Source organism: Xiphias gladius, chromosome 13, assembly GCF_016859285.1.
Source record: "Xiphias gladius isolate SHS-SW01 ecotype Sanya breed wild chromosome 13, ASM1685928v1, whole genome shotgun sequence".
In the NCBI taxonomy this organism is placed as follows: domain Eukaryota; kingdom Metazoa; phylum Chordata; class Actinopteri; order Istiophoriformes; family Xiphiidae; genus Xiphias; species Xiphias gladius.
The window spans coordinates 4,969,131-4,990,422 of NC_053412.1; the positions used below are offsets into that span (position 1 = coordinate 4,969,131).

At 44.1% G+C, this 21,292-nt stretch overlaps 1 protein-coding gene across 2 annotated transcripts in view; it reads left to right on the forward strand.

Moving 5' to 3' along the window:
* Positions 1-21,292, forward strand: part of spega (striated muscle enriched protein kinase a) — a 49,885-nt gene that overhangs the window by 13,783 nt on the left and 14,810 nt on the right. Inside the window, exons 3-24 of one of the 2 annotated variants that reach the window (XM_040142136.1) lie at positions 4,026-4,124; positions 7,724-7,874; positions 9,084-9,974; positions 10,175-10,629; positions 11,570-11,764; positions 12,343-12,525; positions 14,763-14,926; positions 15,368-15,456; positions 15,640-15,815; positions 15,912-16,098; positions 16,405-16,478; positions 16,956-17,114; positions 17,241-17,430; positions 17,653-17,882; positions 17,970-18,089; positions 18,195-18,299; positions 18,653-18,859; positions 18,983-19,106; positions 19,561-19,733; positions 20,310-20,422; positions 20,628-20,796; positions 21,070-21,169. In XM_040142136.1, the coding sequence (XP_039998070.1) occupies positions 4,026-4,124; positions 7,724-7,874; positions 9,084-9,974; positions 10,175-10,629; positions 11,570-11,764; positions 12,343-12,525; positions 14,763-14,926; positions 15,368-15,456; positions 15,640-15,815; positions 15,912-16,098; positions 16,405-16,478; positions 16,956-17,114; positions 17,241-17,430; positions 17,653-17,882; positions 17,970-18,089; positions 18,195-18,299; positions 18,653-18,859; positions 18,983-19,106; positions 19,561-19,733; positions 20,310-20,422; positions 20,628-20,796; positions 21,070-21,169 (4,354 nt within the window). The remainder of the gene's footprint in view (positions 1-4,025; positions 4,125-7,723; positions 7,875-9,083; positions 9,975-10,174; positions 10,630-11,569; positions 11,765-12,342; positions 12,526-14,762; positions 14,927-15,367; positions 15,457-15,639; positions 15,816-15,911; positions 16,099-16,404; positions 16,479-16,955; positions 17,115-17,240; positions 17,431-17,652; positions 17,883-17,969; positions 18,090-18,194; positions 18,300-18,652; positions 18,860-18,982; positions 19,107-19,560; positions 19,734-20,309; positions 20,423-20,627; positions 20,797-21,069; positions 21,170-21,292) is intronic. The other variant, XM_040142137.1, reaches the window with a different exon arrangement.

Genomic DNA, 21,292 nt, shown 5'->3' on the forward strand with positions numbered 1-21,292 from the left:
CCCTAACAAAGAGAGCCAGCCCCGGCCCCAGCTCTGGTTGCCAGGTAGAAAAATGTATTTTGGTACAGTCTAAGAAATGGAAATAATTTCTTGAGAGCGTCGCACTGAAACACCGAACAAGGCGAAACAAGCCACTTTCACAACATCAAACAGTCCAAATTTCTGCCCTACTCCCTCTGTGTCGCTGCGCATGTTCCGTGTCGGGAGATATGTACCTCGCCTTGGCAGCCGGGACAGTTTTGTCGTTTGATAAGTAATTCATTTAACAGGTTTCATCAATTTCGGAGCGTATGAAAAGTGTGTCAGTAGGCTACACTCCATGGAGACCTGAGAACCAGGGCAGCCAGCCACAAGGGCTGCGCAGTGAGCAAAGCGCCGGATAGAGCTGATTTCCGATGGTCACTTTGCCTCCTGTGAATTCTGCATCAGACTCAAACCCCGGAGATGTGTTCTTTCGCTCCCAGCAGCAGATCCTCTCAGAATCGCGCTGGCAGGATTTGGATTATACCCCTAGAATATTTTTTGAAGCATTTGCCAAATTCAGCCCTTTCAAAAGGACGCCGTTTTTGCGGCTGGGTTCTGCCGATAGGATTGCCCCGAGGCCACGACAATGGAGATCACGACGGCGATGGAAGCTTTCCCTGGCGGAGTCTGTCAAGCGGCGGTCGCCGCCAGGCAACAGTTAAATCAAGTTGGCTGACACAAAAACATTAACCAATGGGGAGTGCGCAGCAAACGTGGGGGGAAATGAGTGTGAAATGAGTCATTCCAGTTTGCACTTCTGCTACTTTTGCTTTCCGCTCGCTGCAAAGCAGTGAGTCATTCTGAGGAGCTCTCCTTGGTGCTGATTGACAGACTGTCCCAGAAGCAGTTTTACCAACTGCTTGATGGGCAGAGACGCGTACTTTGACGCGGCCTTCGGAGCCGGTCGGATACCGTATCCCGGATAGGGCTGGGCGATGAGTCAACGATTGTCATTTGTAGGGGGGTTCTGGGTGTAATCTTACCGTGACGGCAGCACATCGTCTCACAGTTTGTGGTACAGATGAATGTTTTCACGTAAAATGTAATCAGAAGGTAACAGACCGCTTTGCTGGAGTTTCGACACAAAGGAGGGGTCTTGTCTGACGCGATGCATAAGAGGCAACATCAGATCCTTTTCCATCCCTGCTCATTTTTGACCCGTGTACGGCACCAGTAGAGCCCGCACTTTGTTTTCGGAATTTCCTAGCGACCGTCGTTTGCGAAAACCTGACGCCGTCACCATTTTGCGATCTCCGTGTGAGTGGTACAAATTGCTTCTGTGACACAGGCCTCCGGACACGACTTTCAAACATTTTTTTGTTTTGTTTTTTTTTTGTTCTTTAATCTCGACTTCAACTCAAAAGTCCACTTACCAGCTTTTATGGAGCTTTCGATCAGAAGTCCCGGTCTATCAGCAAACGGGGAAACCTGAGCATGACCTGTTAGTTGGGGTTATTTCGTCACACATACTGTTCCCAAGGTCAGGAATGAACGTCCCTGCTCAAGAAGTGTACCGCTACACGTCATTACGATATTTAGTGTTTCCATGTTGGGCAGTCACGAAGTGGCAAACCTGATCATAACATTTTAATGTGACTTTTGGACATTTCTTCTAGCAAATTGAAAGTGGAAGAGCATGCTACTATTCACGCCCTTTTCCTACTTAGAGCTAAGGATGTGGCAACAGTACTTCTGGGCAAAAGGGACCTTTATAGTTTGCACTCTACTGTTTTGTGTGAAGCAGAATCTTTGGCTGTGTTCGCTGTTGAATAATGGATTGTACTTTGTATCTTGTTTCAGAGAACTGGGCATTCCACACGGACATTTGGCAGATTTACCCATGGTGTGTTGTCAGTATGAGCCTTACACCAGTTCTGTGGTATTCTATTGAAGTCTATTCTTTTTTTTTTTTTTTTTTCTGTTGAAAATCCAAACTCAAGTAGCTTTATCCTTTTTCAGTTTTTTTTTTCAGGCCTTTTCCTTTGTTTCCTTTGTTTGTGTTTCAGCCTTCAACAGCATGTGCTTCACTTTGATTTATTCCTCTAATAACTCTTTTGTATATGAAAGCTGCTATTGTAGAACATCTATATTGCTTCGGTGTATTTATGTTTTTACTGCTTACAACGAGAGTGGGTTTTGTTATTGTACATCCACCCCCCCCACCCCCCCCCATAAAGCAGTATTTTTGCAATCACGCTGTTGCCTCTCTGCATAAAATCCTTGAGTGAATAATGTCTGGCCTCAGTGGTTTATGGTGTAATATTTGTCAATATTTGAGCAAATCTACGATCTGGGCCAAAGCGGAGACTAGCTGTACTCGACTCCAAGTCCAAGAATATTTACATTACAATTCAGCCTAGACGCTGAGAAATATATTCCCTCATAATTTCGTTGCCGAGACGATTTCCCTCTCCTTGGTGGGCAAGCTGTTTAACTTCATTTGACACAGATGGGTGGATCTACATGCCCACACCCACGAAACAACACACACACATGCTGCTGGCAATGCAATGAGTTAATGGTGATTGTTCATGTTACACTGGCTTTCTTATCATTAGGCCGACCTTCTGGAAATATCTAATCAGGATCTGACTTGATGTGAGGCGCAATGAGGTGCAACCTATTTTGCGGTTGTCGTCCTCCCCCGTCACGAGCTCTCTAACCAGTAAACATATCCGTCAGCCACCCAGCAGTTTGGCTGGTGATTTTAGACTCTAATGGGTACGAAGAGGATTGGTCGTGTGGGTGAGAGAGATGGTGGTTTCCATAGTAACGGTGCTCTCCCGTCTGCCCTCTCTTGCTGCCACTATGGAAGCGAAGTTTTCCGCTCCTGCCGAAAGCAAAGCTATGGTAAACCTGCCTGTCTTGATTCATCTTCTGCCTGTTTTTCTTCTTCTTCTTTTTTTTTTTTTTTCTCTTCCCATCTGTCCTCCTCCACGACTTCATCTGTTCACACCGCTAACGTATTGTGATCTCGGCCACAGAGATGTGGCCTCGGGCAGTTTGTTATGACCCTGTCTGTTCTTTCTGTGTCCCTCGGTCCTTTTCCTTTCGTTGCTTTGCCTTGCTCTTAATATTTAAGATTGGCTTCCTCCAGAAATCAGAGCTCCATGATATTTCATTTGTCTCCTCTGCCACCACGCCCCCATATTTGTTTCCTCTTTCTGATTTTAAATGTCTCTTATAAAACCAACACCATAGCCAAATGATTATCATCCCTCTTTCTTTTTGTGGACACAGGTTTTAATTTTTGTGGTTTAAGTTTCTTTTAATGTGTATCTCCCATTTATCGTGTCATTTTCTAAACCGATGGCATTTTCTTCACTGCCACACAGCGAAATCATTTCATGTTGCTCCGCTTGCACCGATCGTGTATTCATCTCATTATTTTTGACCGTTTTGGTTCTTAAATCCTTTTTAAAACCTGCCATTTTGGTAACATTTGAATCTTCTAAATAAATTTGCTTTGGTTAAGACTTGATTCGTTTCATGCAGGTGTGAACAATGATTTGAGCAGGTGAAATGAGTGATTTTTATAGATTTCTTTTTAATCAATTACGGTGATAAAAGAAAAAGCAAAAGAAAACACTCAGTCCAAAGGAAAAAACTGAGCTCAGTAAATTCAGCTCACCCTGCTGTTTTGTTACCAAAGTCAAATGGATCCAGACCTGAGGGAAGAGCATTTATATATATATATTTATATATATATATATATTCATACCCCTCCCCTCCATGTATCAGCCATGTATTTTTATAAGCCACAGCTGGCTTCATGTCACGCTCAAGCTTCAACCCATTTATTTCACTCTGGTGCCTCTCCCCGGCTCTTTTCAAGGACCCATCAAACTCTGTGCTGCTAAGCAAATGTGAAATGTCATTTTCACCGGGACTCTCCTGTTTGCCCTCAGCCCCCTCTTCTCCTCCTCAACCCCAATTTCTCTCTCCTGATTTTCCACCTTCCGTCCTAACCCATCTGTGTGTTTCGCCTGTCTTTCTTTCAGACTCTGAGACCACAGAGGATGAGACCACAGAACCTCAGATGGAAACCAAGGAAGGGGCCGGGAGGCACCAGGACAAGGCTGGACGGAGAGGACCTTCAGGTATTTCATCTAAAAATCTTGCTGACTACAGTTTCATCGCTTCTTAGATTAGCTCTTCACAACTGACTTTTCAGCTTTTTTTTTTTTTTTAATTTACATATTTTTATAGCTGCAAAACAGGCAATAATTCAAGAAGATGATACAGTAAAAAAAAAAAGAGTTACGTGAGTTACACTTGCACATGTTCTGTAGCTCTGAAGCCTTATTTATGAGGTGATAGTCAATGTGATTTACGGCGCCACCGACATCGCTGCCAAAAAACACAGTTGTACAAAATTACGATTCAATGCGGATTGATAGATTTAATGGAGGGTTGTTATCAGCTTGGCCCAAGTCGTGCGTTGGATGAAATCCGATATGACAGAATGCATTAATCCCTCACGGTGTTACGCAACAGTGTGACACACTGCCCTAGTTTCCAGCGGGGAACCTGTTTCAGGTCTGGAGCTCACTGTGTGTCTCCACAGAGAACGTACAGCCCAGAAAACTGGCGCTGCTTCCGCTGGATAAATGAGCTTGAAGCTAATGACGCCAGTTATTTTTACTTTATTGTGTACTTAAATGTAGAGCATTAAGTTTAATCGGTTGATTGATTAATTGAAAAAATTAATAGACAACTATCTTGGTAATTCATTTGTCCAGTGTGATGATTTCCTGCACTTTAATCTGTTTTATATCTGAGTAAACTGAGTATCTTCACCTTCTATCATAGACATTACAACCAATCGATCACCAGAGAATGAAGCGAGTGATCGGCACGTTCACTGATAATGTACCACTTCAGTTAAAGGGTTTCGGTGTCAGTCGAGGTCGACTACGGCAGCTCTGCAGCTCAAAGTTCACCGCTGCTGAACTCTGACCTGCTGCTTTGTGTTTTCTGCCAACGAAGACAACGTCGTCATCATGTGTCTCGTGTTAATAAAATGGAGGAGTCGTACATCCAGGTGGTGTCCCATCAACCCATTTGGTCTGATATGATACTATCAGACTACAGACTACTGCCCTGTTCAGGAATTTCTTCTTAGGCTGCAACTAATGATTATTGTATAGATTAATCTGTCGACTATTGTTGAATCAGTCAATGAATGATTTAGTCCATTAAGTATCAGAACGAGTAAAAAAACAAAACAAAAACAAAACACATCTTTGTAGAGAATCCTCAGTTGCTTGTTTTGTCCAACTAACAGTCCAAAACCTAAATGTATTCAATTCACAATGATATAAAACAGAGAAAAGCACAGACTCATCGCATTAGAGAAGCAGTAACCATTGTATGTTGGGCTTTGCTTGATAAAACAATCAATCAGCTATCAAACCAAGTCCATTCATTTTCTTTTGGTGCCGTTATCTTGTCCAGGACACTCCCATGAAAGATATTTTGAATCTCACTTTTAATCGCCCTTTCCTGCTTAAATAAAGTTTTAGGGTTAGGGACTAAAGGCAAATCATATCAAGACTACACGACATTATTTAGAGGCAGGGAGGCGAAGAAATGTTCATCTTCTTGATCTCTCAATGTCTAAATGCAAATGTAAACAGGATTTAAGGGGAGGCAGGCATTAACAAGTTAGAACCTAATGGCCATTTTCCGGTCAGTATTGCACAGATGAAAACAATTCCTACAAGAACATTTACTAATTTGCTAAAGTGGTGTTGGTGCATTGGCGTCACAGAGCCCGTGTGCCCTCACCACCCGTTTTCCAACCAGGCAACAGGATGTCTGAATATAGATCAGAGATATTGACACCGTTCTCCTCTACCACAGAGAAATTTTATATTCTTCCCTCGCTCGCACACAGTGTTTGCACTTTTCTAAGCATTCGTGTTGGCGGGCCGACTACGCCCTCATCGCGTCCCTCCAGAGACAAGCAACCAAAAAAGCAGAAAGAGAATATCAAATGAGGGAGGGATGAGGTGATACATCATTTGTTCTCGTCAAGAAACAGATTCTGCTTCGCTCCGCTGCATATGAAAGCAAGATCAATTTTCTTCCCAGGTGACGCATTTCTGCAGAAGATCCGGTTTGGTGTCACAGAGGACGGACTTTGTTTAGACCTTGAGGGCGTGCATGAGACGAGGTTGTTTGTAAAAATTACGCTCTCCCTTAACTTCAAAACACCGAGCACTAAAAGCCTGATCTACCTGATCAGCCGTCGGGAAAAAAGGAAAGGTGCTGCCCAACCTCACAGGGAAACGAAAAAGGAACTTTGAAGCTCAATATGTCAAGGCCTTGCCAGTCCGTAATGATTTCCTCAGTGGCTTCACTGAAGAGATTTCTTGTTTTATTCTTGTTTTTGTCTGTTCTGGCTTTATGAGAAACTGATACGGTTTGGTTTATGATCGTGTTGCTGAGTCAGTACCATTTTGTGGCTGCAGCAGGAGTCCTGTCGTTTTATGTCCTCGACTCCATCGCCGTTTGTAGGTTTCCGCCGTTAACGTGAGATGCTGACTGCTCCTTCTTTTCGCTGCCAAAGCATTCCTGTCTCTGTTACTCATCACTAAGATGTCAGTCACTACTTGACTCGCGATGGGGGAGGATCTCATTAAGTGGTGCACGCTGCACAGCGTAGCCCTCACGCTCTCTGTTTCATTTCCTGTTTTCCAGCAATCAATAGACATCTTTCCTTTTTTATGCTTAATGGTGTTCCTGCACTCCTTTGTATTGCTGCATCTTGCAGTAAATTGATTACTTTACTTTTTTTTTTCATGATAAAGCACTATATGACTATTACAGTCACAAACAAAAAATGGATTTAAAGACTTAATATCTTTCAAGTTAATGATCCATTTGTCCATTTGATCCATTTTCTTTGTCCGGTATTCAAATTGAAAAGGTTTATCTTTATCTTTTCCATCTGTATATGTTGAAGGAAAGATCTGGAGATATTTTATGTTTTACTTATTGTCAGCAAATCTTGTGAAAGGACCAGAACCAAAAATGAAATGAAATATTTCCTGTGTATCCCAAGCCGGACATATCTTATTCTTATGTCCCGTAAACCTCCATTGTTGTCCAAAAAAAACGATCAGCAAACAACCCTGTTCAACTGGGCGACATAGTCCTTCATTACAATCTACACGGGCACTGTAGTTTATTTGAGTCCGTCCCACATACACCAACCTGCTTCCATAAATACACACTAGAGCAGCAAATGAGTAGGAATCCATGGCCGAAAATAGTCCCTGGCAAACAGGCTATTTACTCTTCATTGAGGAACATTTGGTAAAACATATGATTCCATGCTGTTTCAGGAAAGGACTGAGCCTTTTTTTGAAAATGAAACTATATATAGATTTTTTATGTTTTAACTTGTGTTGAAGATTTACGCCTTCAGTAGGAACCACCGGGTGTAGGGTTTAGACGGCCATAGATGATGTAGGGGAGTTGGAAAGTATAGACTGACAGCACATTTTTTTTCTTTTTTTTGGTCTTTTCATTTTCATTTGTTGACAGTAAGAAAAAATAGAACAACACCAACCTCACCCTTTAAATTCAAACCGGCCTTATTGACAGTTCAAAGGAATTAATGTTGTTTCATTTAGTATTGCTGTATGATAACTGAACTGTTATCAAAACATCTCTCGGTATCTCTCTCCAGGTGAGGGAGGAAGGCTGATGGACTACAACCCAGATGCTTCAGATCGCAGGGCCACCCTCCCTAGCGCCTATGACCCTGTGGTGGAGCGAGAGCTCCGCACTTTGGGCTCCCGCCCTCCGGGGCCCCACTTGGACCCCACAAACCCAGCCAGGCAAGCTCTCGGCGGGGGTCCCGTTGAGGGCCCCCCCCCTGTCCGTCACCTGGGTGTGGAACCGCTGATCCGGGCGTCTCACGCTAACCTGGCCCGGCCTGTTCAGGGGTCAGAGGAAAGTGTTTCTGTAGGCAGCGACTACTATGGGAGCATGTTCAGCCTCTACAGAGGGAGAACATTTTCTATGCCATTATAGCACATGGCTTTTTACTTGTAGGATTCCACAGAACAAAAAAGACTGGCCACAAACCCCAAATTGCAAAGAAAACTGACACATAAGACAAGACGTTATATTCTCCATTGACCCAACTCGCAAAAATTGTATTCTACATGTCATAAGTTATAAGAGTTATTTGTTTTTATATTCTTATTTCATATATTATAGCTTTTTTTCATACAGTGTTGTTACTTTCCATTGTTATTTTGATGTCGCACTTTCCTTTGACTCAGTGTTTGTATCGTTGTGAGTGTGGTTTGATTTCAACCTAACAATGATTACAAGTCTTACAAAATATCACTGCTGATATTTTTTATAGCCATGAGAGAGGACACGATGGTGCGATCTGCAGATATGTATTATTCAGCACTTCTGAAAACTGTGATTACTGTTTTTACCCACTGCATGTTTTCTAGAGCAGCCCCTCACTTTTGGAATAACACCATATCTTTATAGGTTTGCTGTGGCATGCACGGGTTGCCGGCTTTGATCCAAGCTAATATTAGCATGAATGTTCACACAAATTAAGTATCGCAGGGTCTTTTTAGGCATGGTGTTTTTGTATTTGAAGTTAAAGCACGGTCACCCTTCCTGGCATTTTGTAACAGTTCATGTTGTAATTCTGCAATGGTGTTGCTGCAACACGCCTGCAGTTTCCAATTATTAGTAGTCTTAGAGTTTCTTCCACTTCACCACAGTTGGATTAAGTTCTTAGGAAGTCTTACACGTGGGAAAAATTATTTTCTGTTATTTTCCATTCATTTCTCTGCCATTTCATTTTACACTGTCTAATGTGTTGTTCTCTAAAACATGAGACACAAAAGAGCACAGACAATACACAACGAACTCACTGGCGAATATGAAAACATAACAAGACAAAATGACACGAATGGACGTTCATCTGCTTCTTTATTACTCTTCCAACACCTACGGCAACTGCACCAGAGCTCTAACTTCACAACTCCGTCTCCCCTTGATCCTCAACCCTCTAGGACTCAAACTGCTGGCGAACCACGGGGGCTCTCCTCCCGTGTGCCCCTGTCTTCTCCCCAGCCCCCTCCCACTACACACAAAAACGGCATCAGTACCCCAAGCCAAGACCCGGATAATACCAGACCTTCGGATCCCTGGTCTTCTAAAGCAGACCAGTCATCTAGTGTTAACAGTGTTATTATGACACCCAAACTGGCTCGTGCAGGGCCCAAGGTCTTTGACAAGGTCTGTGTTTTTGAGGAGCGAAGGGTGAGCGTGGATCTGCCAGGAGGAGTCGGATCGGTATCAGGATTTGGACGGGCAGCTTCCTTCGACTCAGACGACAGCGGAAAGAAGACAGGAGGCCCCAGCAAAGACGAAGGCCGAATCCTGCAGGGCACAGCCCAGAAGCGAGCGGCGTTTAAGCAACGGGCCTCCTCTTTAGAGGAGCAGACGAGCTACTCCCAGCGGGTCCAGAGCTACCAGAGCAAGTTCGCTGAAGAGCTCCAGAGGATCAAGAAACTTGTGGGGAAACCTAGCTTGAAAAAGGCTTATTCCACCGAGCTGCTGCCGCGGAAAGAGAGGATGACCATGGGAAAGCTAGAGCCCATTCCTCCCCAAGTGATTAAAAAGTTGGAGGCCAGGGAGCGAGCCCTGGAGGAAAGAAAAGTTGGAGAGAGGGAGGGGGAGAGCAGACTGCAGATTTCCCCCCAGGCCCAAGGCAAAGGTCTGGGGAATGAAAGTAACAACCCTGAAAAGGATAAGATGACTAAGCCAGATTCACAGGGGAAACCAGTGGACAGCTCATCACGAGGAAGCGCAGGGAAAAACTCTGTTACCATGGAGACGGCACCAGTTCACCAGTTACCAGGGCAACCATTGCCAACAGCCACAAGGACCAGCTTCACCAGGTTTGAAGATGATCTTTACTCATGAATTTGTGTGTTCTTAAAAGTTGTACATATCTGCTATTTGTGTATTTTCTTTGTAAGATCAGTGAATTCCTCATAAAATTGGAAACAGATTGGGAATTATATACCACTCCCTAAAATATATTATTTATTCCACACTTGTCAGCATTACATAACAATTTTCATGTTTTTGCAAACAGGGAAAAACTACAAAGCTCTCCAGTAGCTGACAAAGACACACTTGTTGCCACGTCCCGCAAATTCTCGTCCACTTCCAGAGACCTGGGGACAGATTTAAGGATAGACGCCAAGATGGACAACAAAGCAGACCACGGATCACCCGTCCCGCACGGAAGTAGAGCATCCCCAGTCACCGTGAGGGAACCAGGGTCCCAATATCCACCCAAGCCCCCTCGGCTCACCCCGTCACCCACTCCTTCCATCAGCCCTCTCCTGAAAAGGAGGAAGGCGGAGGTGGGGCGGACGTCCCCAGCCTTGAAAGTGAACATCCCCGCTATCCTGGTGGAGGACGAACCCATTGAGACAGAATGCGTCGCAGACAGGAGCAACGAGGACAGCAAGACCAGCAGGGAAGAGGGGAGAGTTCGCAAGAGCAAGAGAGGTCGCTCTGCTCCACACCGGTCTCCGGAGGAAGGTAGGACATACTTTATGATGACTGTTGATCAGTGTCTTTGTAGAAGTCTAAAACAACCAAGCAACAGCCGCCACAGTTGAATAATGAAGGCAGTGCAGAAATGTCTTAAGATGTAGTTCTTCTGCTGGCCATAGGGTGCTGGCCCTGAAAAGACTAAGAATCCACAAAAGTCAATGAGAAAATGCCAACATCTCTCAACGTGAGAAATACCAAATCAATATTATCATCTTTGTCTGTCTAGGCAGCATTTTTGATTATGTAATGGTTATGGGAGATATATTTTGAGGCAAGTTTGCTTTGATTGAGTATTCAATACAATAGTGGCTGTTATTACAACTTCTACTGTCTTGTTGGCCATTTTGGGGTTTTCTGACTGTGAAATGATTAACTAGAAAAAAACGTCTAAATTGAGCGTATTCTTGCTACATTTGTACTTTTTTCCTAGGTTTCTTTGTTTTATTGTAGCATTTTTGATCATTTTAACTCTCTAGGCCCATTAGAATTATTAAATGAAAAAATCTGACAAGGTAAAAAGTTCTTACAGCTCATAGAAATATATAATAGTTATTGTTGGTCGAAATGAGACTTTTTTAAAGGGTCACCGGTCACAAAAGGTTGAGAACTAGTAGCCTAAAGTTATCTAAATAAAAATCCAAATAAACTTTTGTAGCAAAGCAGTGATTAGTAAAACAGGTGGTAAAGAAGTAGACCAGTTGCACACAGTAACATTAGAAAGAGTAACAACAACAGTAACACGTGCACATAGGTGGATCTAAAATCGAACAAAAAAGTAGAGCACCTATCTGTTATGATGTCCACCATGGAAAATTAATCAAATACACAGTCTTGCTGCAGGATCCAGAACTAATTTCACAGGAGGACCCAAAAAAAGAAACTAGCCCATGACTCCTCTTGGGGCCTGACCCATTTACAAAACCAGGTAACAGAGCACAGGCAGTCCCACATGAGCCCGACCTGTCGTTTCCAGGGGGCTCGTCCGATGACTCTTACCTGTCTGCTGACGAGGAGCCAGCTGAGGGCCCGAGGTTTGAGAGGCCTCTTGCGGAAACCACGGCTCCCAGCGGCTCGGAGGTCACGCTGACATGTATCATCACTGGGAGCCCACCCCCTACAGGTACAGCTGAGAGCATCCTGTATATCGATTAAAAGGCTCTTCCTTGTTTGTGTGCATGTATTTTGTGTATTTTTTTTGTTGTTTTTTTTTTTTTTGTATGGTTCTTATCTCTTTATTTTGAGAATTAGAAATGAAAATTGTAAAATTAAAAAAATCTGAAGAAAAAAATGTAGATTCACATTTAGATTTTAAAGCTAGCAGTTGTTGCACTGATAATGACTTTATTTGAATACGGTTTTTTAAATTAAAGTTATGAATTATTTTCTGCTTCTTCACTGTCAGTGTATTTTCTGAGGACCATGTTTACTGAAAATGCAGAGAGAAGTGTCTTCTCGTGGTAGAATACAAAGCACTTCTGTGTGGGGACATAATTCAGTTTTATAATCTTTTTAAAATTCATCTTTTTAAACACATTGCTACTTCTCTTTGGAAATGTCTAATAACCAAAAACAATGAGCCCTATTCATTACACATCTTTGAAAGGTGGATTGTGCTATATTTGTTCCTTCTGTGGGAGGGTTTTTTTCTTGGCCGTTTTTCATCCGTGTGAATGTGTTTTTTTCCCTCTGCCTTCTCAGTGACATGGAGGAAGAACAATGTGGAGATACGGAGCGATGCTTTCCACGCGGTGAAGGCTGAGGGAGGGAGGCACAGTCTGGCGATAAAGCAGATGGGGCCGAGCAACGCTGGGTCGTACTGCGTCACGGCTGCCAACGCAGCGGGCAGAGCGTCCTGCAGCGCCACGCTCTACATCCAGTCAGGTGAGACCAGACCAGAGATGGAGGTTGATCCCAACGCGCAGAGGGATTTGCTGTCAGATTTGGTGTTACAGTGACACATTTTTCTTAAAGCGTGTGCCACACACTTAAACGCAGACAGCGACGCTAGAGACACGTGAAAAACGATGCTCTCCTGGAAATGCACGAACACGTTGACTCGCACACAAGCTCGCTTTCATCCACCGCCAGCCCTCCTCCGCCTGACATTCTGTCTTGATGACTACAAAGGCCTGCCGGAGCTCCGCGCCCCGGCCGGGCCTCCTCGCGGCGATAGTTGCCGTAGCAACCCATTAATTCTTTAAAGGCACTGAGCCCCCCCATTGGTGCTCACACAAAGGTCTCCCAGGTCTTAAAGGCAGCCACGGCATTCCGAAATCGATGGGGTGGTGGTGGAAAAAAACGGATATTCCTTTTTGGAAAAGGTTTCGGTGATAAATGTGTCTGCGGTTGATGTGTGTTTATATTGTACGGCGTGTGTGAAGAGCTTGTACCACCAGTGTTGGTTCAGCTCGTGTAAATGCGACCCGCTCGCTCCCACTTTTGTCAACAAATGTCAGCCTACACTCTGGTACTTTCTCACTAGCAGCACAGGTCCTGTGTTGCCATATTAGGCCTCTGGAGTCTAAAGAGTATTTTTAGCCGCCCTCTCGTTCTTTCGGGTAATTGCAGTCTGCTTTATTTCCCTGTTAGAGATTACTGCTGCAATCATGGATCTTTTTTTTTTTTTTTTTTATCTCTTTAGATTTCATGCTACAGGGCTTGGAGATGGAGTTGTCAAAATGTAGTGGGAGATTATGTGAGTCGGTTTAGCTGGGAACAGAGGTGATTTTTGGCAGGGCAAGCCAAACAGTGGGAGAGAATGATTTATTCACTACAAAGTGTGTCAGCTCGATATGGCGAAGGAGATTAACACTCTGTTATTGTAATTTTATTGAAAAACACATGAAAAGTTTCAGAATCCCCAGCTGTTTTTTCACTCCACCATATCATCACCGTCTGTGGAGTAAAAAAAATCCCGGAGACCCTAATGAAGCCACACGGTATTTAGCTTTTCGGCAACTATTGTGCGAGCTTCGGGATGGCAGTAGTTTGGGAGAATATGGACGTGACAGAGACGGGAAGCAGAGGAGAGAGCAGACGATGAGGCTGAAAGGGAAGGCTCGCTGGCTCAGACTGTGCAGCAGTTGTGTAAGAGTTGGCAGGTTTATGTAAATACTCCCGGGATTTATCCCCTGGTGCACAGACGCTGCTCAGAGATGTGACTCTAGGTAGGTTATTTTGTTATTTTTCCCTTTTTAACACCAGCCTGATGACAATTCAACAGAACACTTACGTACTTAAACTTAACGGCTCGACATAAATCGTGTTTTTCTGTGAAGCGGGAATCTCTGAAGTTAATATTTTATTGCCATGACTCAGTCCTGGCATACATACCCATTTCTTAGCATCTGAGCATTTGGACAAGCCCGTCTTTGGCTTCTTTCACCTTCACTTGACCCTGTTTCCCCTCTTTTCAGACTGCTGAGTTAGTTTTAATAAGCAGTTTATATACACTTTTATCTGTCCACTCCGCTGTTGTTGTCTTTTCAGAGAGGGAAATGTCCTAATTCTGTTCCACTGATGGATTTTATTCATTTTCAGTCAGTTTCCACAGCGTTATCTGCTCCTGCCAGATGTCTGTGTCTGAAAGACAGGCAGGGTGGTAGTGTTTTATATTTCTCCACCCAGCTGTGAATTCATTCTGACTTTAGTAGAAGCTAACAGGAGTACAGACGCAACGCCTGCTCTGGAACTCCATGGGAATAAGAGAATGATTGGGTCGGGGATTATGGGATTAATTCATTATCGGTCCAGTTGCGGCCACTGTGCTCCGTGTGTGCGAGTGCACGTGTGTGTACTTGTGGGTGCATGTGGCCCACTCATCTCTAACTCACCGCTCCATGTTGCCAACTGCAAAGATAGTCGTCTCCAGGAAAAGCAAGCAAAGACTTTAAACATCAGAGCTCTGACAGACTGTTCCCATGTAAAGGTTTAGCGATACACCCTGGTGCCGTGTTAACCGTACTTCAAAGAGACTTGCACTTAATTACTCCAATTGAGAAGTGTGCAAATAAGAGTTGACTTTTTCACGAACCCAAGGAAAAGTAAATTAGATATAGCAGCAGTGCGCTTGAAATTCTATTGTGCTTATGTCCACAATGACTTACCTGTCCTTCCAGAGCCAGCCCACATGCAGTGTGGAAAACCAGCCGTTTCCCCGGAAGTCAGTAGTCCGATCCAGTCAGATGAGGAGTATCTGAGCCCTCAGGAGGAGGCGATGGAGCTCGGGGACCCGCCCGCTCCGAGTAAAAGTGTCCACTTCAAAGAGCCTCCCTCGTTTCAGGTAGGAGTGTCTCTGAAGGGACACCAACACTATGCATGTATACATCCCCGAAGGTTCTTGTTTGTTTTCCCCGGTACCAACCCCAAAACAGCGAGTTACAGGCTAGATGAACCCTTTACTTTTCGCGCCATAGAAAATATGTAACTCCTCTATCACAGAAAAAGGAGGAGGAGGTTGACAAATGCAGACATTTTGGGCACAGTCCTGATGGGACGTCACTTGTAGGACAGTTTTGAATCCAATTTGATCAAACAGACTGAAACACATCCATAGAATTAAAAACAGCTTCCAGTTTGACTACGTTTGAATTTATTTGAATACGTTCAGCTTTTTACCGTGTTTTGGAATTATTTTTGATTCTTTTCTTTGTCGGGGAATCTTCAGATCACTCTAAAGTTAAGAGCCTTTTCCCGGTAACTATGTTGTGAATTTTTTAAAAAGGTGGCACCGTGTGACCAGGGGATAACTGAGGGTCAGGACGTCATCATCTCAGCGAAGGTCAAAGGGCATCCCAAACCCACGATTTCCTGGTAAGACTCCTTTTCTGACAGCTTCATTGCAAACAAATATCTTAGGAGACACCTAAAGCTATTACCTCAACCAAGGTCACCAACGGTTTCCCTGTCACACACACACACGCACACACACACACTTCACCCTCTATTAAACACCTGAGTATAAATGACTGTGACAGCCGCTTTGTGTTGACCCAGGTTGAAGGACAGAGTCACAGTAAAGACGGCGGGGCGCTTCGCTGTGCGAGAGACTGATGATGGCACCGGTGAAATGAGAATCGGCTCAGCGCAGAGGTCGGACGCAGGGCTTTACATCTGCAAGCTCATAAACGAGTATGGGAGCAGGCAGGCGGAGTGCAGACTGGAGGTCACAGGTGAGAAATGAAGAATTGAATCCGTGTAGTTCAATCACGCTGTAACAGATATCCCGTAATGTTGCATTGTTCCTGTCCCCTTTATGTCTGGATCAGCGGCTGCAACACAAGCAGCACTGAGAATCACGAGGGAGGTAAAGGACGTGCTAGTGAGGGCTGGAGAGTCGGCCATGTTCGAGTGTCACATCACAGGACCTCCGGATGTGGACGTGGACTGGCTGTCCAATGGGAAGCTGATCCAACCAGCACTGCTCAACTGTAAGATGCACTTTGATGGAAAGAGGTGGGTTCACTGTGTTGACTGCTTTTCTTCTTTTTGTGATCAATAATAAATAAAGGGTTTTTTTTTTTTTTCTAGTGTATGAGAACCTGGAAAATGGTAGGTCTTAAAGACGTATCCAGACTAGAAAATTGTCAGTTGCTGAGACCCTTCAGTCTATTAGTCTTGGCTCTCTAAAATCCACTGTCCGACTGTATCTTGCTTTACTGTCGGTGAAACACTTATTTTGCAAGATTGTCTGTCAGTTTAGTTTCTTTGAAATTTTAAATTGTTGGATATTTTTAAAGGCTGTTGTGTTTGACCTTTCAGGTGCCATCTGCTGCTAAACTCTGTACACGAGGACGATAGTGGGACATACACTTGCAAGCTAAGCACTGCCAAAGGTGAACTACAAACACTATTATCCCTGCTGTTTAAGAGAAGACGGAAAACACATTTTCGCATATGTTCTTTTTGGCTCTGCCTTTTAGTTTGGTACCTCAAAAATATAGCGAAAGATTTCATTGAGATATGGTGGAAAAAACAAGAAAAGTAGAAGGCTTGGGGCCAAGTATCAATTAAGCAATTTGTTTCTTTCCATGGATCTGGAACCAATAACACCATGACGAATGAACTCACGAATCTGAGTGAATTAAAAAGAGTTTTTCTTGGATTCCTTAGTGCAAAACAAGTCCATGAATATAGTCTACATCAGTTCCTGTCTTTTCTGTCATTTCAAATTTCACCAAATCGTTCTACAGATTTTTATTCCAATTCCACTAGACTTCATGCATTTTAATGATGCTGCAGCAGTCATTTAAATAGGTATGAATAAACGACACATTAGTGATGCTCAACAACGTGTGTCATTGCATTTAAAGAGGAGCTGACCTCAAGCGCAAACCTGGGGGTCACCCCATCCAAGGAGCCTCTGTTCACCCGTAAACTGGACATCCTGGAGGTCATCGAAGGTCGCACTGCCCGGTTTGACTGTAAGGTGAGCGGATCACCTGTTCCACGAGTCACGTGGATGCACTTTGGTAAGAATCTCAGCGTCGTGTTTGGCGCATCTTTTTTTTTTTTTTAGATAACTAGCAGCTATGAACTCCTCAGAGGAAATGTGCTGGGTTTTTTTAAATTTTGTTATCACATTAACAATCTTTCAGAGAAACAAGTGGAGGAGAGTGATAATGTTCGCATCCTTCAAGAGGGGGGTCGTCACTCACTTGTCATCACCCACGTCAGCAGCAACACAGAAGGCTTCTACACAGCAATCGCTCAAAATATTCATGGAAAGTCTGAATGTACAGCTGAGCTCTACATGCAGGAACCCCGGGCTGCCATCTCTTCTCACATGTAAGAGGAATCATTCATATGGAAATTGAAAAAAATAAAACCCAAGCTGTCAGTGTAAAAGTCAGAGGGAGCCATTTTTGTTTTCAAGGGCAAAGAAAATGCCACGAGGAAGGAAAATCCCTTTAAAGGAGTGAAGTCATGTGACAAAAATGACATAAACCCGCTGATCTTTCAGTGTACATTCTCAGATTTTTTAAATCCACCCCTCCTTCCTTCCTCCAGGGCCAAATTGGAGAAGATGCCATCCATCCCCGAGGAGCCCGAAGTGCTGGAGAGTGAGGTGGAGAAGCGGACGATGCCGGACTTTGTCAAACCCCTGGCTGACGTGGAGGTCCTTGAAGGGAAAGAGGCGGTGCTGAAATGCAAGGTGGCGGGCCTGCCCTACCCAACCATCGCCTGGTACCACAACGGCAAGCCCATTGAGAGCAGCGAAGAGCGCAAAATGACCCAGTGTAAGCACCGGAACCCAATAACAAACAAAGCTAAGCTATCTTTGGGGTGGAGATAGTAAATACGAAACTTGTGTGTCCGTTCTTCAGACAGGGATGTCCACAGTCTGGTCATTCGGAGCATTTGTCACGCTCATAGGGGCGTCTACAAGGCCGTCATCTCCAACAAAGTGGGCAAAGCAGCTTGCTATGCACATCTGTATGTTACAGGTAGGCAAGGATACTTAATGTTTGATGCTGCAATTGACTGATTACAGGAATTGCCACGTTATACTGTGCGCACATACATTTATGCATCTATCCATTTGAAAACAGATATTGTCCCTGACCCTCCTGATGGTCCTCCGGTGATAGAGGCCATTACGGGGAAAACTATAAGCCTCAGCTGGAAGAGACCAAAGAGGCTTGACCCTTCATTTGGTAGGTTCACTGGGCTTCATTGATATCAATTTAATTCTTTGGTCTGGATATTGCACATTTCTTTAGTGACTAAAAAAAATGTTTCTGCAGTCTTGAGGAAGGTTTTATCAAAAAAAGTTGAAATTTAATTTACATAAAGCACTTGCAGGGAAATATTATTTATAGCATGTGTGTCTCGGGTGTTTATTTGCTTTCCTTTCATTCTGAGATGTTTTTAATCCACATGGAATTTAATATCTCATCAGCACAGATTTGAAAACAACACAAAACCCATTCCTCTCTGCATCTTAAGCACTTCGCTGTGCGTTTATTATTATCCCGACCAAGTAACTAGGCACCGCATGTGTCCGCAGATACCAGCTCCTTGCTATATGTGGTCCAGCAGCAGCCTCTGGGCTCTATCCAGTGGTCTGTTGTGGCATCTAACCTGAGGGAGAACAACTACACCGTCACCTCCCTGTCCAAGGGAGTGCGCTACGCTTTCAGGGTCCTGACATCTACCGGCAAGACACTGAGCAAACCGTCACCCTCCACTGACCTGGTACAGCTGCTGGACAGAGGTACCAGACAACAGAAGGTTTTAAGTCACTGTCACTGGTCCAAAAATCCCCCTCTAAGGAGATAATATATATGTAAACTTCTAAATTTACTAAGTGTCTTCTTCCAATCTTTGACCTTCGCAGGACCCTATTTGAGGAAAGCACCGGTCATTTTGGAGAAACCAGACATCGTGTATGTAGTTGAGAACCAACCTGCGACCATCACCATCACCCTAAACCATGTCCATGCGGTTGTCACCTGGAAAAGGTCAGTTCTTCTATCCCTAGTGGCAAAAACTTGGTTGTATGTGAAAGACGGTGTGCAGAGAGTGGTTTTTTCTGTGCAAAAATAATACAAGCGATAATAACGCCATTCAGCGAGATAATAAAAATGCAACGAGTTTGCAGCTGGGGTTGTGCACAAGGCAGTGCTGAATTGGTGAATTTTTAAATCTATTTTAAAATACTGAGGCATTGTCTGATTTCTTGAGGAGTGCAGGAAGCTCATTTCAAACCAAGAAACCCCTGCAGTCTCTCAGGTACTGGGCGCTAATGGAGTTTTCATCGAGAACAGTTTCTTAAATATGGATAGAACGTGTGAATGTGCTTATCCTAACCTAAAAAAAACAGCAGGAGTCTGGATCCGGAGGACCGGGGCTGAGAAGCACTGCCGCGCCGTGCTTCGCATTGTAACTGTGATATACTGCCTCTGTGTTCCCCAGGAGGGGGGTGGTGCTGGTCAACAAACCGGGGATGCATGAGATGAGCATGCCAGACGACGATCAGCACACCCTCAAGCTTCAGCGGGTCAGGAGCACAGACATCGGCCAGTTGGTGGTCACGGCCAGCAACCACTTTGGCAGCGACCTCTGCACGCTTCAGCTAGCCATGGCCGGTCAGTTTAGTTCAGGCAGACAACCGCATGATAAATTTTGCATTTTCGTAAGAATCCAAAAAACTTACTAGTCATTCCTGGCCACAGTATAAGAGGAAGCTGCTTGTGAATTAAGTTAAGCTTTAGCTATGTTTGAAATAAAGGATCATGAATTTCAAATAACTTGTCTAAAAATGACTTCAGTATTTCGAAATGAAATCCTTCCTCAGTATTGGCTTGTGTTGTTTTTTTAACTTGTGGGGTCAAGGATTTTAGAATACAGAAACATCAGCGTCCTCATGGGGCACCTGTATTAATTTAGTGACCGAAAGAAGATAAAATTGAGTATACATTCATGATTTGTTACAGTTATATAACCTATGAATTGATTCTTATTTTAATCTAATAACATGAAGTCTACAGCATATACTTTATTGCTGGGATAAGCTGCATAAAGAGAGCAAGCAGTTGCTCTCATGCAGTCCATAATGTTTTGTTTATCAATTAATTTGTGACAACCTCCAATGTTGAATGATTCAGAGGTATTGCATATATTTCTTTTTCCTTTCTTCTTTTTAACCTCTTATTCTTCCATAGTGCCTCCTAAGTTTGAAACCATCATGGAGGATGTGGACGTGCACGTTGGGGAGACGTCCCGTCTGGCTGTTGTGGTTGAAGGGAGACCAGACCCAGATATTCTGTGGTATAAGGTATGAGGTTTAAGAGTGGAAAAATTAGCATCTATGGAAATTGTTTAAAGACAACATCATATCAAAGGTTGTTTCCTTTGCATCAATTTTACAGCGGTGCAGCACAACAGCTGGGAATTCTCAACTGCTTGAGAAAATGTGACATTGAAACTATCAATGTTATTAGTGCAATCTAAAATCATTTTAATTGACGGGTCTGTTGCAGGATGACGTGCTTCTCTCGGAAAGCAGCCACTTCACATTTGTGTATGATGACCCGGAATATTCCCTTGTTGTCCTCAATGCCCGCCCAGAACACTCCGGTGTGTACACCTGCACTGCGAAGAACCTGGCCGGCTCCAATTCCTGCAAGGCTGAGCTCACGGTTCACACAGGTCTGCAGTCCAATAGCAATCGACAACGTTGTACGCACACACACACACACACACACACACACACACACACCTGGTTTATAGACAGACTCAGCTCTGAATCTTGCACCTCTGAATCTGCACCATGTGGGCGGGACCACGAGGTGTTTTGAGACTACAAAATGAAACCATCTGTCGCCATGCTGGCACACACACACAACCACACACACGCAACCACACACACACACACACACACACACACCAAAATAAAAATCCCTATGTCGGTGCTCCCTGCAGAGCGAAAAGAAGCGGCAGAGCCAATGGAGGACGAGGGAACCATTCTGCGGAAGATGAGGCGTTTGACGGATTACTATGATATCCACAAAGAGATAGGGAGGTGAGTGTGTACCGCACACTCATGCTGTCTCACATCCGTTCACAGGCAGCAAAGACATCGACATTAATGCCTGATTGAGAGCTGAGAGCTGGGTCGTGGTGGTGGTGGAGGGGTGTCACTGGG